Source organism: Suillus bovinus, assembly GCF_016758785.1.
Source record: "Suillus bovinus strain UH-Sbo-P2 chromosome Unknown EDB93scaffold_38, whole genome shotgun sequence".
In the NCBI taxonomy this organism is placed as follows: domain Eukaryota; kingdom Fungi; phylum Basidiomycota; class Agaricomycetes; order Boletales; family Suillaceae; genus Suillus; species Suillus bovinus.
This window is the reverse complement of record NW_024542094.1, coordinates 129,374-141,380: the sequence shown is the minus strand read 5'-3', so window position 1 is coordinate 141,380 and position 12,007 is coordinate 129,374. Positions and strand designations below refer to the sequence as shown.

Below are 12,007 nucleotides of genomic sequence, written 5' to 3'. Positions count from 1 at the left end.
GCTTACATATTTGATAAATTACTGTCTCTAAGAGAAGTTACAGTCTAAAGGTGCTCGTAAGTGTCGAAATAACTAAGGTGGTTTACAATGAAGCTTGTATTTATTCGTAAGTATGTCAAACATGATTGTGCCCTCCATAACATGACTCCCAAGATAATCCGTGAGCCATATGGCTGAGATCAAGTGGAAGGCTGAGCGGAGGAACAACCCACTGCATCCTTGGCGGACACCACAGGGGATCGTAGTTTGGCGGGACCCAAAACAAAAGCCTGTTCTCCGGTCCAACCACAGCCCATCTGTCATGTTCCCGAATCCTCACCGGGGGTTCCGATCTGTCTTGTGTTGGAGTGGCGATTTCATCGAGAAGCGTGGCAGTATCAACAAGAGCGTGTCCCGGGTGCAGGGAAAAACGTATGAGGTGTTCTAAGTCATGGTTTCGAATAGATCGTGTGTCGTGTGCATGGTTATGAGATCCAGACATGATGTCGATTTCATCTGGCGAAACTGCAACGGAACTGACGCCTGCCGAACATCTTGAAGTGGCTGCAGCGTCTTGCCAGCCTCGACATCCCATAACCGTATGATCCTGTCATATGACAGCGACATGATGCGCCTGCCATCGAGCGAGAATGCTAACAGAAGCGGATAGGCATCTTCATGTCCCTCAAGAGGTGGACTGGAGTAGGCTCGCCAGGTCTCGGCATCCCATAACCGAATGGTCTTCATCTTGCCGACCCTGATACGATGCGCCTGCCATCGGGCGAGAATGCGACAGAGTAGACATGCCACTCTCATGTCCCTCAAGAGGTGGCTGGAGTGGCTTGCCAGTCTCGGCATCCCATAACCGAATGGTCTTATCTTGCGACCCTGATACGATGCGCCTGCCATCGGGCGAGAATGCGACAGAATAGACATGGCCATTATGTCCCTCAAGAGGTGGCTGGAGTGGCTTGCCAGTCTCGGCATCCCATAACCGAATGGTCTTATCTTGCGACCCTGATACGATGCGCCTGCCATTGGGCGAGAATGCAACAGAGCAGACACCACTCTCATGCCCCTCGAGAGGTGGCTGGAGTGGCTTGCCAGTCTCGGCATCCCATAACCGAATGGTCTTATCTTGCGACCCTGATACGATGCGCCTGCCATTGGGCGAGAATGCAACAGAGCAGACAGCACTCTCATGTCCCTCAAGAGGTGGGTGGAGCAATTCGCCAGTTTCGATATCCTGCAATAAAATGGTGTTATCGTATAACCTAAACACGATGCGCTTGCCATCCGGCGAGAGTGCAGCAGAGGTGACGTCACCACTGTTCTTATGCGCCTCGACAGGCGGCCGAAGACACTCGCCAGTCTTGGCATCCCAGAAGCAAAAGGTGTTCTCTTGTGATACTGATATGATGTGCTTGCCATCCGGCAAGAATGCGGCATGGGAAATAGTCGTGTGTTGCATGCGAGGTGGCTGCACTGGCTCGCCAGTCGTGGCCTCCCATAATAAAATATTGTCCCATGACCCTGACAGGATACGCTGGCCATCCGGTGAGAATGCAACACAGGTGACGAATGACTGGTGTCCCTGGAGAGGTGGTTGCAGTGGCTTGCCGGTCTCGGTATCCCATAACCGAACAGTATTGTCTTCTGACCCTGACACAATGAGCTTGCCATTTGGAGAGAATGCAATGGATGTGACATCTTGCTCATGTCCCACGAGAGGTGGGCCCAGCGGCTCACCAGTTTCGGCATTCCACAAGCGAATGGTGTTGTTGCTTGACGACGCGATGCGCTTGCCATCCGGCGAGAATGCAACAGAATTGACATAACCAAGTCCCTCCAGAGGTGGCAACAGCAGCTTTCCCGTCTCCACACTCCATAACCGGATCGTCTCGTCCCAAGATCCTGACACGAGGCATGTGCCATCCGGCGAGAATGCAACAGAAGTGATTAAACTCATATGACCCATGAGGGGCGGTCGCAGAGGCTTGCCAGTCTCGGCATCCCATAACCGAATGGTCTTATCTTGTGACCCCGATACGATGTACCTGCCATTGGGCGAGAATGCAACAGAGTTGACAATACCCTCATGTCCCTCCAGAGGTGGCTGCAACGGTTTGCCAGTCTCGGCATCCCACAGCAGAATAGTCTTATCCCGCGACCCCGACACGATGCGCCTGCTATCTGGCGAGAATGCAACAGAAATGACATCATGCGTATGCCCTATGAGAGGAAGTCGAAGATGCTCGCCAGTCTCAGCATCCCACACCTGGATAGTACCCCCGGGTAACCCCGCAACGATGCGCTTGCCATCCGGAGAGAACGCAGCGCATAGGACAAGAGAATCTGGACGTATCACCTGCTGAATCATTGACCATGACGAATTATGGCCGGAAACAATTCGCAGTACTGAAGGAAATGCATTTGCGAACTTCGTGAAGATGCGTGACTCCTTTGGTGAAAATGGCAGCGCAGATAGATACAGATGGGGGGTGCTGAAGGAAATGGGAAGGCCGAACATGCGAATGAATCTATGGGCATCTGTAGCGTCGTCCGAGATATCTTTGCATTCTGTGGGGTGGGGCTGGTTCACGTCAGAACAACTGTGTAGAAAATAAGGGCTCTGATACGAACCTTGACCCACTCGATTACAGATGACAGTGAGTCAGCCGTTGTGTTGATGGTCTTGAGCAAACTGAGCACTTCCAACCAGAATAGTAACCGTTCGTGATTGAAGAATGTTCGAACCACACCAGCGAGGTGCAAGTTAAAAGCTGCTTTTCGTAGATGATTGGTCCAGAATCGACAGGAATAGGACAGCTCCGGGGTGATGTGCCGCTCGACTCGTTCATGCAAGTCGGAGATTTCGGAATTAGGAAGGTAAGAACTTGGCAGTTTGCATATGTTGAATCGTAGGGTGTGCTCCATGACTGCGAGGGACGCAAATGCAAGGTCCTTCTGAATGTGAGATGTGTCGACGAAGAACTCGTCACTTCGTTGTTTATCTGTGAGAAAATCGGGAAAGGATGCATGAAGTGGACGGACGACGGAAGAAAGATTGGTGGTGCCGCTCAGAAGAGCACCCATGGGCTTTACGATCGCAGTAACGATGTCCAAGTTGTCCTCGGGAAAATATTGCCTCATCAAGCGCAATGAAGCAAGGGGGAGTGGTTCCAGCGTTCCTAGTACTTGTGCCATCACCGAACAAAAACGAGCAAGACGTTTCTGGCGCTGCGGCTGGTTTGGTCGAAATATTGATTCCAAAGTGAATTTGTACATCTGGTCGAGAAGGGGAACGTGATCGTCTTTCTTGTGACTGATGATAGCTTCGAAACGTTCGAGGGGAGTTAAACCAGCGTCATTGTCTGCTTTGATATATGCGCATGCTAGACGCGACCACTCAAATAGTCCACCAGATTCGCGCGTGAGGGATGTTAAAAGCTCGTCTCCGTGTACGCCATCCACGCACAAGAGTTCATTGGTGACATAGCGCAGAATGTCACGTTCAGTTGTTGTAGGATAAAATACTATCCATAGACTTTTGAAACATATGCTTGACGCCGTTTAACGCGTTGTGGATGTCCGGTAGAGGTCGTGATGTAACAAGAAACCGGAAGTTGGAAGGAAGCTTGTTTATATGGGACTCCTCGTCTCCTGACTTGCCAGCCAGGATTTGGAGGAGATGTCGTCGTGTGGCATCGTCACCACTCTCATCCAATGCATCGATGACAATCAAAGTAGGTCCCACCATCGCCCACGACAACTTTGACGCAGGCTTCACGATCAACTCTTTCCACTGCTGCATGACGTCCGGGGTATTTGTGAGTGAGTTGTCGTGACGGACAATATCTGCTAGCGCGTGTCGCATCTGCTCATCACGGTCAGCAAGACCACGTGCGATTGTGGTGAAAACTTTTTCATGGCGTCCTTGCGCTGCTCGGTCGAAGCAATAACATGATCCCAAGCGCCCAAGCTCTCGGAAACGGTCTGCAATCGTATGCGCGATGGACGATTTGCCTGTGCCAGCATTTCCGTGCAGCCAGAAGACGCGAGAAACATCATCTTCAGTGTTGTTGATCCAAGTCGTGATCTCATCTAGAATTTCCTCTCGGGTTCCCTGGCAAACACTTCTTTCTCGTGTCCAACCCTGCTCCTTCCGCACATTTCATTCCGCTCAGGTCTGCGCCTTCGACTAAAGTGTGGGTGTTAAAAACCGTCGAGAGTTGACAGCATATCAATGAAGCACTTACTCAACTCCTGGATGCCTTCCAACATCCGGTGCACGACCACCACCGTGTCCCGCGCTGCCCTATTCCGAAACTGTTGCATGAGGTCCTCAAATACGGTGTTATATCCCTTTACTGTATCATCAGTTGCCGATACGACATTTCTGCCGAGCCTGATCCCTGCAAAATAAGATTGTGAGTTTAATGAGGACCGCACTTCGCTGTTTGACTCACAAAAATTCTTGCTCTTGGAATAATCGCGAAGGAAATAAGAACACTCGAGCGTTTGCTGACATATCCGCACGACAACGGCTTTTCATTGATGTGAGAGCCGCCAGGTCATTCTCTGTGAAGAAACGTGTACACCTCATCCATCTTTGAGAGGAGTTGGCTGATCGAGTCGTCGCGAGTAGCTTGCGACGTTATTGTCTGTCAGAAAGGTATGTCAATCAAACGTGCATCAAAAATATCAGGTGTGGATAGATACCTTGGACACAACCGACAGGACACCCCATGCTGCCTTGGCGTATGGATGAATCTGCACTGCAAGGTAATTGACGTCGTCGCTGCCTGATGAAATTCCATACCTCTGCTATGGTATCAACAAGGGAATTAAACTTGGAAATTTTTGCGAGAAACGGGGTGATGTTGTTCGACTGCAGGCAATTGGGTCTCCTGCATCATTGACGCCCGACGCCACAGCTTGCACGGGTCCGAACACGGATTTCTAAACCAGAAACGGCCTCTTTCGCATCTTGCGGGCTTCATTTGCCTTGTTCAAATCGGGTTTGTCAGTGGTTGCAGAGTCCTAATCACAACATATTCTCTGTCATGAACAGCACGAAGAACAATTTTATGGGACGTACATTTGATTCGGCACCATGGGCCATCTGACCTTTGTGTGTCGACTGGTCTGTTGAGGGAAGCTTGTCGGACTGTTGTCGAGCATGTTGATCTGAGGTAGGATCCTGCGCGGAGATTGATCGGGTAAGTGCAAGGTGTTGCGCAGGACCGTTCACTCACGCTATGACTGTCATCGTACGGGGGGTCTTCGAGTGATGTACTAGGATGGTTAGAGCTTGTGTTCGGAAGCTCGTCGACTACCTCTTCTGATACCATGAGCTGCGCAGAATCCTGCTTCGGATATCTGTTAATGCAATACACATTCACTGAAGACATTGCCCACCTGTCTTACATCTTCCGAGGGAGAAACGAGCTGGGAGGAGTTAGGGCGTCTAGCAGGTCGAGGGAAAAGATCTTTGGCCTTGCTGCGAAGTGAGGCGAAACTTCCTCTGTGGGATTGACTAGGTGGCGGTGGAATATCAGAGGACTATAGAGATATCAGATTATATACGAAGACGAAGAATAGAGATAAACGAACCTGATGGGCTTCTGGATGAGTTTTGCTAAAAAATGTGAAACGCTTCTTGCGGTGGGGATTATCTTGGGCCATGGCCCGTTTCTCAATTGGCAATATGATAGCCTACATGGGTCAGATAAACTTGGGACCAAAGTGCTTGTGGTTTGGCTGGTGCATACCTCTAGTTATGATGTGGTACAGTTCCAGAAATTCAAAGAAATCGGAAAGCAGTCGATACACCTGTGGGTTCTACACAAACCCCGTCATTTAAGCAGGCCGATAGTCATGTAAAGGAGCTGCATACCTCTACTATGATGATGCAACAATTGAGAGAGGTGGAGAGCCGTACGGGATGTCGAGTTCAAGAGGGTCCAGGTGGGCGTTCGAGGTTAAAAAACACTCATGCCTGCGGGCTGCGGCATGTTTGTGGCGTGTGTAGAAGTTGATATGTGCACGGTCATATAAGTATTAGCGCTAGCGCTCATGCTATTCTGCCGCAGAATTGGGAGGGCGAAAACTACCAGTGTTGCCTATCTTAATTTGCGATTGAATGCATAGACTGTGTATGTGCACTGCCAATCACATCCAATTCATCACGGTCTGAGACTACTATCAATTCGGGATTCTCAGACTCAAGCATATTTCAAGTCCAGTGCAAGGTGACGAGCAGTCTTTCTATCATGTCCTGTATCATGGACGGTGAGTTCCCTCGTTCGTACAATTGCTGAATGCAACTCACATCTTTCCTCTAGCCAACCAGGACTCTCGTTCAAAGTCTACCATGCTGGATGAAATTGACGTGCAGTTGAAGGAGATTGTTCACTCGAAATGTGAAGCTGAATGACATGCATGTCATCGTACAGAATCACAACTCTAGTGAGTGTTGAGGCCTCATAGCAGTTCGGCCAATACCCAACCATATTCAACGCAGGCAACCCCGTAACCATTGCCGGCAATACTAACAACGTCCGACATCCCCGACTGGACCTACGCTGAATTCGGGCTCCAATTCACTACGGATTCGCTAAGACGGTGTGCGTGTGGTACTAGAAATGTCGTGGCTTAAGGGGGCTTAATGGGATTGAGGCGGCGAGGGTTTCGTGGGATGCTAGGAGGGATTGGTTTAAGAAGCCGGGAAAAAAACGCCAATCGATTGATGGTAACATGCGAGCACCGACGCTTTGAATGTTGCTGTTGTGTGGACGGCGTGTGGGATGCATGACGTGAGCCAGAAAGATGTTTTCGTAGTGTTCGGGCTGGAAAGCGCCTTGTTCGTCCCATTCCGTATGTAGTATTACTTCACACCGACTGGAGGGTTATATTCGCCCATCCTTGGGATATATTTTCCTATTTTCCGCGTTTGAGCGAGCCGATGTGTCGGGGTACTCCTGGAAGGCTAGAAAAACCAGAAGTGTTCCAAACATCGAGATTACAGTCATAAAAGCCACGATGTGGCCCTCGTTAATCGCCTAGTTTATTCGATACTGCATTCACAAAGCATCATGATCTTCATTCTTTGAAGGAAAAGACAGTGTGATCACGACCCTCAATCATAGCACTCCTTCACGCCCTCCTGCATGTATCATGTTAATCATTCCGTGCACTAGCGAAAGCGAGCACATCAGCAAACGCGGACTCGGAAGACGATGAGAAAAGACGGACTCACCCACACACTGTGATGCTATCAAAGCAAATCATGATGAACAGGTGGGCACATAGTACCCACCGCCATCATCATACAATCGACAGCAACCTTTGCACGAGCATGGAATCCAGGTCGTGATGTGGCCGTTAGCTCCGCAGAGATACCCGAAATCGTTGTCGTTGTTGAAAGATTGGACGCCCTGTGAGCACCCCGCTTTATAGGTGGATGGTATGTAGTCTAAAATTTGCTCGTAGGCTGAAAAAGTGCTCACCTTGGTAAGGCTTACAGGGTAAATCCGGCCCATCGGATGCGATAGCTATGGCAGCCATTGCTACGACAGGGATGATGACAGTGGTGAGTGAAGTAAATTTCATGGTTGAAACTTGATGGTATCAAGCGCGTTGACCTTTATAATAGGGCTTAGCGGCGTACATCACCGTGGCATGAGTTTATTGAAGGCCTTAAATGATGTGCCAGACACATTCCACGAGTCCTTTTGGTACGATATTTTGACGAGTGTCAGCCTGAGTCTGTGATAATTTATTCATCCAATTCACATTTGCAAGGGATGCTGCAGACGAACTCACATAGGGCGATACTCGAAAAATTGGACAGGGAGAAAATATGCAAGGTTCGGCTTACAAGTTCCGAAGCCGGAAAACGATTGTCCCCCGGAGGAAGCAAAGTTGTTTACATAACTCAGCACTTGTTCCGTTACTCTTAGTTCCAACTTGAAGGACATCGTCAAAAGATATATTCATCGGGATCGAATTCACGCTATCGTCTGGCGTATTCATTCGAGAAACTCCTTTCGACTTCACTAAGGCGAGCGAGGAAATTTCCTTGTGCACTGGAAAGTCCATAGCTTCGCACTGGCACAGCGATTGGGACTGACAACAACTTGAATTGATTATAAGCGCTTTTCAGCTGCGATTTGGATCGCACAGCGAACACACACGCTACCAACTGCTCTCATTCTCCTTTTGCATGTCGTTGGCACCATAATATGTGCACCAGCCTCGCGTTGTTTTTATGCACCAAGCAAACCCCGACACGATGAAACAGTTTCACTTACGAATTTCGAAAAGTCGACTTCCACGATATCGTATCATAAACGGAACGCGTGTTAATAGCATTCATCTGATGATCTATGTACAGCGAGTTAAGCGTCCATGTACAGCATCGCAATTATTAACTGTAGTAATCCACATGCACAACACACAACACACATCCCCACCAAACACTCAACACTCAGGGACGTCCTCCCCCATGATCTTAGCCACCAAATCATTCCCCTCGTGCACAGGCGCCTCATATACAGCAAACGCCGCACGCTTCCCAGCTCCATTCTCCTCGCTCTTCCATCCCTTCTTCCTGTCCGCGAATACAGCCTCACTCCGATCAAGCAACATATTGAGGTCTTCATCTGACAACACCCGTTTCTTACTCTCCACAGACGTATTCGTCACCACGTCGATCTGCTCGCCTTCAAGCTTCAAAAGATCAGCTGCGAGTTCTGTCATTGATTGGGGGTTTGATTGAGGTACCCCTTGTCCGGGGAGCTTGAATTTGCCTGCGATAACACATGAGTGACAAAATGACGGGAGTTGGGGCAGACCAACCCTTGGCTATCACAAGTGCCTCAAGCTTCCTCTTCTCAGTCGCACGATGCATGATCCTTGTTTCGATAGTATGCGCCGTAACGAGTCGAAACACCAAAACGGGTTTCGTCTGACCGATACGATGCGCTCGATCTTGAGCTTGGATATCCATCTGCGGATTCCAGTCTTGATCATAAAATATCACCGTATCAGCTGCTGTTAAATTGATGCCTAGGCCGCCTGCGCGAGTGCTAAGGAGGAACAACTTCGGAGCGTCGCGAGAGCTGCCTCCTTGCTGAAACTTGTTCATCTGTTCGCGGCGGTCCATAGGTGCTGTTGACCCGTCGATACGACAGATAGACCAGCCTTTTAGTTCGGTAGCCCAGTCCTGTAATAAGGGATTGAGTACAATGACAGATGAAAAAAGACGGACGGACCTCAAGGATATCTAACATAGTAGTAAATTGACTGAATAACAAAACTTTGTGTTTCCTGCGGAACAGTTCCTCTAGTAAACGATCGAGGATCATCATCTTTCCGCTGGCGTTTACCAACTGCTCGTCAAGCACGAGCTCCTGAGTGCCTGGGACGACAGGCCAGTGGAACAAAAACGGGTGGGAGCAGACTTTGCGTAGCTGCATAACAACATTCTGAAGCTTCATGTTGTTGATCTGTTTCCCTAGATCCAACGGTCAGTTGAATAGAAGCCAAGAAAACACCAGACACCAACGAGTCGCAAGTTGCTGATGTTGTTTCGCCATCTCAGAGACGTCCTCCTCTAGCTCCTTAACCGTGGAGCCTCCACCGTCCTCGAGCATCTCAAAGTACTCGTCGTCGTTGCCATCAGCATCGTATCGTGTCTTTTTCGGCTTCCGGAGCTTCATTGGCGCATCCAAGTCGATCTCGACAACCTTCTCGACGGCTGCTTCTTTGGAAATGCCAAGAAGAAAGTTTCGTAACGACCCGTCAAGGATGTTGTCGTACAAATTGCGTTGACCTATGCTAAGCGGGGCGTACAGAACATATTCCTTCTTGGGTGGAAGGAGGCCTTCGACGTCCGCCTTAAGTCGTCGAAGGAGGAAAGGCTTCAAGATACCATGAAGGGTGCCAATCAACTGAGACGATTGGTCTGCAGAGAGGCGAGATTGCATGGTTCCGAGGTTGAACCTGGATTAGCCATTAGCTAAAATTCCGATACCGAGCAAAACAAACACGGACCATTCCTGGAATGTATCCAGGTCGTCAAAAATATCAGGTAGTATAAAATTTAATAATGACCACAACTCTGCCAAATTATTCTGTAGAACATGAGCAAGAACGATGTTGGCATACTGAACAGAACTTACGTGTAATGGTGTTCCCGTCAGAATCATCCGACCTGCGCTCGGATATTTCTTGATCTCCTGCATGAGCTTGCAGTCAAGATTTTTCAATCTATGCCCCTCATCTACAACGATATAGCCCCAATTATAAGTGGAAAGGTATATACGGTCCTTGAGAATCATTTCGTAGGTGGTGACAACAACAGGGAAAGAGGCACGGGTCTGTGGAGGGAGGGTATCGCTAGTAGTGGGTATACGGGTGTCCTCGACATACGAGGTATCTTCGTCGTCTTCATCTGCCTGTAATCTATCCTCGTCGGTGTCTGTCTTGCGTCTCTTAGCAGGTCTGCCTTTTGTTTTGCGCTTCGGCGGAGGAGCTTTACGGGCAGGAGCTTTCTTGCCCTTGCCCTTGTTATTGCGTTGCGTCTTGACCATAACCTCTTCATCGTCTGCTTCTTGAGTGTCCGGTGCTCGCATGATAGTCCGGCGAATATTAGCACGCTCAGCTGGCGTGCCATGATACATGCAGACGGGTATCTAAGGATAGTCGATACCAGAAAGAAGATATAGACGGGTAAGAGACTTACAGTAGGCGCAAATTTCTGAAATTCCTCTATCCAATTATGAAGGACGCTCAAGGGGCAGACGATAAGGAAAGGTTGGTAATGACCGAGGCCGCGCAGGTGTGCATTGAATGCAATCGTTTGCAGGGTCTGAGTACATCTGTCAAATATTATCCAAAAGAAAAAGAAAAAAGTTAGATTACCTTGCCTAAACCCATCTCATCCGCTACACCATACTTTAAGAAAATGGAACGCGACGATTAGAGGTCGGGGGCTTACCAAGGATACCAGAAACGCCGTTTTTATCTAAACTAACCATCCATTCTACTCCTTCCAATTGGTAATCCTTTAACTTCGCCCCTGTGACTAATGCAGGTTGAGGGAACTTTGGTCGCTGCCCGTTCTCCCCCTCAACTACAAGAGGTTCCTGAATCTGTGGTTTCACAGGAGGCGCCCCCTCCTCATCTGACTCATCTATGCGTGAGCGTTTCTTTCCACGCCTTGGAAGACGCCTTCTCGAAGACTGTGGTTTTGAGGGTGCAGCGGCTTGCATGGCGGCTCGGAGTGCACATGCACGCTTTTCCTTGTCCATTTGCGCTCCTAAAAGTTTGGAGTACGTGAAAGACTTTTCGAGAAGGCGTTCGAGGCGAGAGAAGCGTTCCCGAAATTCCTACGTGAAATGTGTCAGGACACGTTCAAATGAACGATATGGAACTTTACCTCGTCTTCTATTGTTTCTAACACCTCTGAGGACTGTCCCACAAAATTCTTAGTACGGAAAACAGTGTATTGGGTTCTGGTTCTGACCCACCTCGCGTGTGCTCTTGTGTGCTCTGCCTAACCGTTTTTCTTCACTGGGGGGAGGCGATGAGCCAGCTGTACTTGCTGGAGCCGATGACATTGCAAACAGTATGGGTGACGACGAAGATGGACTCGAAGACATCGTCGACTGCTGAATAATGGGAAGGTGAACGATGAACGGTGAATAATTCTCTTGAATCCAATGTTGGACCGCGACGAGTATTAATTGTTGTGGTCTCGGATTACATTATCAACGCGACACAACCGGCCCTAAAGCAGTTCGCGAAGCGAGTTACATGGTAACTTAGGCACTGGCACAACACTGGCAGGCCCAGCTCATTGAGCTCAGTGGATGGAATATCCTCAGATCTTCGGAAGTTCAACGCTCGTTACTTATACCGCTCAACATAGTTAGCCTTTCCCGTCCCTCTTGCTTGGCATCGCGGCCGAAGCGGGCAACACAAGAACGATGTAGACAATACGGCCAAGAACCCAACCCTT

General features: G+C 49.2%; 3 protein-coding genes across 3 annotated transcripts; all 3 read right to left on the bottom strand.

The window, feature by feature from the left end:
- Positions 1–613, bottom strand: EDB93DRAFT_538023 (uncharacterized protein). The gene has a single exon (XM_041456651.1). It carries the CDS (start codon positions 572–574, stop codon positions 116–118), a length of 459 nt encoding a protein of 152 aa, XP_041306447.1. The 5' UTR covers positions 575–613; the 3' UTR covers positions 1–115.
- A 3,940-nt stretch (positions 614–4,553) lies between these two features.
- EDB93DRAFT_1104963 (uncharacterized protein) lies at positions 4,554–5,667 on the bottom strand (the record flags this gene model as incomplete). Its single annotated transcript, XM_041447462.1, has 7 exons — positions 4,554–4,643; positions 4,702–4,803; positions 4,948–5,022; positions 5,081–5,182; positions 5,238–5,348; positions 5,401–5,544; positions 5,596–5,667. 7 exons carry the CDS (start codon positions 5,665–5,667, stop codon positions 4,554–4,556), a joined length of 696 nt encoding a protein of 231 aa, XP_041306446.1.
- A 2,663-nt stretch (positions 5,668–8,330) lies between these two features.
- On the bottom strand, positions 8,331–11,819 carry EDB93DRAFT_1153246 (SNF2 family N-terminal domain-containing protein). The gene is made up of 11 exons (XM_041449784.1): positions 11,517–11,819; positions 11,426–11,458; positions 10,985–11,375; positions 10,909–10,931; positions 10,730–10,855; positions 10,167–10,679; positions 10,039–10,118; positions 9,551–9,987; positions 9,258–9,499; positions 8,842–9,208; positions 8,331–8,792 (listed from the first exon to the last, which is right to left on the bottom strand). The coding sequence occupies exons 1-11, from the start codon at positions 11,646–11,648 to the stop codon at positions 8,464–8,466; spliced, it is 2,673 nt and encodes an 890-aa protein (XP_041306445.1). The 5' UTR covers positions 11,649–11,819; the 3' UTR covers positions 8,331–8,463.
- Positions 11,820–12,007: the final 188 nt, after the last annotated feature.

What these genes read in the sequence shown, in the direction of transcription:
- EDB93DRAFT_538023 (XM_041456651.1), bottom strand. Translation starts at nt 574, where the DNA reads ATGGGATGTCGAGGCTGGCAAGACGCTGCAGCCACTTCAAGATGTTCG.
- EDB93DRAFT_1153246 (XM_041449784.1), bottom strand. Translation starts at nt 11,648, where the DNA reads ATGTCTTCGAGTCCATCTTCGTCGTCACCCATACTGTTTGCAATGTCA. An exon ending in CACACAAGAGCACACGCGAG is followed by an intron (nt 11,459 to 11,516) that starts GTGGGTCAGAAC and finishes TTTGTGGGACAG; the next exon opens with TCCTCAGAGGTGTTAGAAAC. An exon ending in CTGGATACATTCCAGGAATG is followed by an intron (nt 9,988 to 10,038) that starts GTCCGTGTTTGT and finishes TGGCTAATCCAG; the next exon opens with GTTCAACCTCGGAACCATGC.